The sequence below is a fragment of the Diadema antillarum genome, unplaced genomic scaffold, assembly GCF_040938485.1.
Source record: "Diadema antillarum isolate AM-2024a unplaced genomic scaffold, OU_Dant_1.0 scf00000103, whole genome shotgun sequence".
NCBI lineage: Eukaryota > Metazoa > Echinodermata > Echinoidea > Diadematoida > Diadematidae > Diadema > Diadema antillarum.
Genome location: NW_027270992.1, coordinates 850180 through 855958, shown reverse-complemented (window position 1 = coordinate 855958; position 5779 = coordinate 850180). Strand labels below are relative to the sequence as shown.

At 39.6% G+C, this 5779-nt stretch overlaps 1 protein-coding gene across 1 annotated transcript; it reads left to right on the top strand.

Annotated features, from left to right (window-relative positions):
* Window positions 1-315: 315 nt before the first annotated feature.
* On the top strand, window positions 316-4242 carry LOC139718994 (uncharacterized). The gene is made up of 2 exons (XM_071630433.1): window positions 316-658; window positions 1477-4242. The coding sequence occupies exon 2, from the start codon at window positions 1518-1520 to the stop codon at window positions 3207-3209; it is 1692 nt and encodes a 563-aa protein (XP_071486534.1). The 5' UTR covers window positions 316-658; window positions 1477-1517; the 3' UTR covers window positions 3210-4242.
* Window positions 4243-5779: the final 1537 nt, after the last annotated feature.

Sequence of the window (5779 nt, the reverse complement as noted above, 5' to 3'; positions counted from 1 at the left end):
GTAAGGTTAGAGTAAATATTAGGGTTAGGGTTAGGTATAGGGTTAGGAGTTTGGGTTATGATTAGGATTAAGTTCAGTATCAGGATTAGGATTAGGGCCAGGGGAAGGGTCCGGGGTAATTGCCCAGGGGGTAATTGCCCTAGACCCCGAATTTTAGGTTTTGTCGGGATTCGATAACAGTTGCAAGCATTTTTTTTTTAAGCAAATGCGATCAAATTCGCACACACATTTTGATCGTCACAAACAGTTGCTGTTTTATGTAGGGCTGCAACCGCAACCCAACCCGCATGTTTGCCTCTGAAACGTACATGTACATAACCAATGAACTTCGACCTTACAGCTAGCACGGAGTCCTAAACAAACAGAAAACTTGTACTCTTGCCCTAGTCCGTTGAACTAACGCCATACTGAAAATGTAAATACTGAAGTACAGTGTACAATCTCTCCTTATGTTCTAGGACATCACAGGAGCATGCGTTATCGATGTGTTTGGGTACGAGCGATTACATTGGAATTACAGTTACAAACGGCTCTGCCGTTTCGTACCATGCTGCTGTATCGTGTCTGTATAGCAGCACCCGCTTGTTATGGGAAGGGCATGGCATGACTGTGCTGAAAGGAACCATCACAACCCGTTAAACAACCAAAGCGGCTTTAGGTACGTAACGTGACGTTTACATCTGCAAGTGTTTTGTTTGTTTGTTTGTTTTTTTAACTGAAGTCATTGCATTCAAGACCCCGGTAGTTTGTGGATTCTTATCCCTCTCTTATATGTGGCCCAAGTCAGGCGCTGTCCACGAGAGTAGCTACATTCGAAAATCAGGGCCCCGTTTCATAAAAAGTTGATATGATAACAACTCTTGCTGGAATATCAATTGTCATGGTAACGACATGAATGCAGCTTCCTGATTGGCTGTTGCTATAGGAAGTTGTCATTCCAGCAAGAGTTGACATCCTATTCAAACATCTTTTATGAAACGGGGCCCAGGAATATCGCCGTTCAGCCAATACATGTGCATCGAAGCGTACGCCCATCGACAGTGTACATGTGTATAATTTCATTTCTTCGGCTGTGTGTGTAGGCCTACCTACATAATTAATATATTATAGTGGTCAGGAGGGGGGTATTTGAATATATCCGAACCGGACTAGCCTTCCCACACAATCAATGAAGTTGCTTAACATTGCTTAAGTTTTTTTTTTTTTTTTTTTTTTTTTTTTTTACATTTCAAATTTTTGTGTGTGCGTGTGTGCGTGTACGGGATTGTCTTGATATCTCAAACGTTCTTTACCCGCATTACTTTACAAAAACATTTACAAGGTAATTGAAAACGCGAGAGCACATACACACACACACACACACACACACACACAAATCACTGAATGTTTTAAGAGACGTGAAAAGATCGTCTCTCATACTAGAAATGCAGAATCTAAATTTCTGTCACATTGTTTCTGTTTTAATCATTCTTGCAGCTGTGACAGAAACGCATAGCAGTGAGAGTGTGTCACCCGGCATGGACCCACTTTTAGGTTCGTCTCACCACATGGGTGAGGAGAAGACGCCCTCTTTGGCAACGGGAATGGCAGAGGGTGAGCTGAAAGACATTGAGAGCATCCGGAACTATTTGTCCAGTCACACCATTCAGAGAGTCATAAATGCCGCTGCTTCTGATGGAAGGACTGCTCTGATGATTGCATGTGGAAAGGGTCAGGAAGACATGGTTAGGTTTCTGCTAGAGAATGGTGCAAACCCAAATATTGTGATCTGCAGGAGAGAGAAGCACGCACAACCGACTATTGCACACAAAACCAGAATAAAGATCGTACAGACACTTTTGCAACATGGTGCGACTTTCAGGAAAAATGAAGCAGAACTAACTCCACTCCAGTTAGCAGCACTTTCTCTTTTAGCTTCCTTGGTTGAATTCTTAATATTTTATAAGGGCTGTGATGATAGAATAGCAGAATCAGACAAGATCACAGCTTTAGAAATGCTTGGGTTCTCACAAAGCATGGACGGACAGGAAAGCAGTTCTTACGAGACACTGTGCAAGGTTATTTCCCGGCGCTGGGGGAATCTCCCCGAACGTAGAGCAGACCCTGAGCTCGAAGCTGTTTTACATTGCACCGAAAAACATTTACTTGCTGACGTTAAAGCTATCTGGGTTGGCAAACATGGGATGAGATTCCAGTGGTTTCTCATTGGGGATAGAGTTATACCTGAAGGCGCTAAGGGGAAATACTTCTACAGACCCTTGGCCAACTTTGCATACATGTGTACCAGGCTTGGTGAAGCCGCCAAAGGTTGCAGTATATTTAAGTATCTACTGCAATGCGAATCACACTCGAAGGCAACGCTTGGAACTGTTATGGGACAAATGACATCTTTTTTTGGTGTATCATTCTACGATGTGGACTTCAGCGTCGTTTCACAGGCGTGCGAAGTCGTCAATGAATATCGCGATGTCATTCGACATGTCACCAAGTCCTATTTGATTGAACATGGTCCACAGCTGCTTCAAAGGTTCGGAGAGTTGCTCTTTGATTTTGCATTCTATTTTTCTGAGCCTGAGCTCCTCGAATCCATGATAAAGACAGCACAAATAGTTATTACAAAAGTTCGCAGTGCATGTAATTTTATTTCTGCAGACCTTGATAAGTGTACAGCTGCCTCACTTACCTATCACTTCATGGAAAAATTATTAGAAGCATTGTTCGAAAATGTGTATTGTAGAATGACAAGGTCATCAGTGAAACGTGTGAAGCGTGTTATGTGCAAACTGTTATGGTACGATGATGTCACATACGTTGACCACAAAAATAACACGTTGCTTCATTTACTGGCGTACTCGGCCTCAGCTGCGCGTGACATGACTTTCATCGTTGACTTGGCAAGGGTCATGATACGTCATGGGTGCCCTGTGCACAAGGCGAACGACGAAGACGGCACTGCTCTTAACATATTGATGGAAGATGATGGTTTTCGTTTGGATGATGACGTTTGCAAGCAGCTTGTTGACGTGCTTAATCCCTTGTCCAGTATTATGACCTTGGAAGAAATGGCATCAAGAACTATCCTCCAGAGCAGAATTCCATACCACGGGATGCTCCCTGAGAAGATTTGTGAGAAAATCGAAGGAGAGACTATGGTTCCAGACATCAGAGCTCTTACAGACTCTCTCCAAATTGGTTCAGAGTCAGACTGAACGTTCTTGAGCAAAAGGCACCATAAGTAATCCTTACTGTAGCATACCATTGATATGAAATAAAATTGTGAATGACGTCATCATTGGCACACACACGTATTAGACTTGCCACGTCTTTCTTTTTCATAGTTTGAGTTTACTGAAAAGCATTGGACGATCTCAATCAAGAATTGTGGTGTAAGATATTGTTCCAGTGTCATCCATACCCTATTGAAGTGGTTATGGGTCAAGCGCAAGAATATAGGGTGCATTCGCTTTTAGATCTCACTGAAACTAGTAAGAAACTCGTAATGCTGCCGATTTATGTTCTCTACAGACCTTCACGAATTGCTATCAATCTAACTGGTATGGATTTTGTGTGTAGAGGAATCCCTTGGTATAACATCAAAGGTGATGTTGGTTGCTAAAATGCAGATTGATATTATAGGCAGCGGGGTTTGCATTCTTATAAACATGATGATGACGAAGATTTTTGTTAGGTTTTTCTTCGACTTGTCAGAACTGGTAACCAAACGGAATTTTTTGTTTTTGTTCTTTTTAAGAAAAAAAGAAAGGAAAGAGAAAAAAACACCTAGGCATGAAGGATTCCAGACATTACGTGATTACATTTGAAGAGATTGTTCGCAAAAACCGATAACTCCATTTTTGAAGGTTTTTTAATGTAGGGTGTCTGTCATAAAGTACAACAATAACACCTTTTACATGATATATTGGTCACTACATACAAGGGACATCTTATGAAGTGATGGACAAAAGAAGCAAACATTTTCTTATTATTCTGTATATTTTTCTTGACCTTTAATCGCAAATTATATCTCCATTTGGCAACATGGACTTATCGGTTTTTGCGAACAAATTCTTCATTTTCAAGTCTGCCAGAAATGATCGGAGTTCTTTCGAGGGTTCAAGGGCCCCTCCTGAAATGCGGCTAATGGATTGTATACTACATGCCTGCCCTTTTTACTTCTTACCAAAAGTTTCTCGCTCTCCAGCTTTCTGAACTATGCATTCATGACATCCCGACATGCCAACATTGTACGTCCACACATATTTGAATCATTGTAACTTCAGTCGTTGATTCAAATTGAATATTTTTGCATGTATGCGGTACCATTATACTTTTGAAGTATGTGTCTTCCCTGCATTTTCGTTAGTAACATTTTATTGGAATGTTGCTTTCATTTTTACATTTTGTTTTAATCAATTCGCCTCAAGCATTATGATAAAAATATACATTTTTTTTTCAATATTTCCGTTTTCATCATTATGTGAATGTATCCTGGGACTTAAGATTTAACAAGATTCTTTTTACGTAAGTTCCGTCATAAACATTTCTCGTACTTTCAATATGTGACCCTGCACCTCAAAACAAAACAGACATGAATTTTTAGTTAAGACCATATGTGACCGTGCACCTCAAAACAAAAAATAAAGTCGCACACACTAATTTTGCGTGAGGACTGAAAATAAGTGAAATGGGTCAACCTAGCCGAACTTAACTTTTTCGTATTTCCTGAAAGAGCGGGTCTTCTTTTACATTATGCTAAAATTTGGCATCATAAAACGGGCAGGAAAGTTTTTTTTTTTTTTTTCAGCAGTTTATCTCGAACATTTTTGGTAGTATAGTGTGATTAGGTGTGTCTTTAGAATCCCTTTTTCATTTCTGAAAAACCTTGTCCACACTCTTCACTTTCAACTTTTGTTATACATCATTTTAAAGCTTAAAGTCTGCTCTTTCAGAATGTGGTCTCAACTAAAAATTCATGTCTGGCGACTTTTTGTTTGTTTTGAGGTGCAGGGTCACATATGCTGAAAGAGCAGACTTTAAGCTTTAAAATGATGTATAACTCAAATCAAATGGACTCTCCTAACCTATCTAAATATTGGAAAGAAAGCACAAACTCAGGAAAAGTGTGAACTGAGAAAAGAGGCTCTGAAGTACAGTGTCTATTCAAGCACTTAATCTTTACCAAACCGTGCTGGCTGTGCGATGAATGGGAAAAAAAAAAACAAGAAGTAAACCACCAGAGTAACAACAACGAAGGGATTATCAAATTAAACTGAAATTAAGCATGCCTCATTAACACATTCTGCCCATAATTAATGTCAACTTTCAAAGCAGTAGCATTATCTTTCCAAAAGTTATTAGAGTTGAAAGTGAAGAGTGTGGGCAAGGGTTTTCAGAAATGAAAAAGGGATTCTAGAGACACACCTAATCACACTATTCTACCAAAAATGGTCGAGATAAACTGCTAAAAAACACACTTTCCTGCCCGTTTTATGATACCATATTTTAGCATAATGTAAAAGAAGACCCCCTCTTTCAGAAAATATGAAAAAGTCAAGTTCGGCTAGGTTGACCTATTTCACTTATTTTCAGTCCTCACGCAAAATCAGTGTGTGCAACTTTAAGTTCGTTTTGAGGTGCACGGTCACATATAGCCTTACCACTGTAAAAAAAAAAAAAAAAAAAAAAAAAAAAAAAAAGACATTTTGTGTTCATGATAAGACAAGCTGGGAAGTTACCCACTAATGTCAAGTTTCTCCCTACCATTGTCTCGAAATTTAGT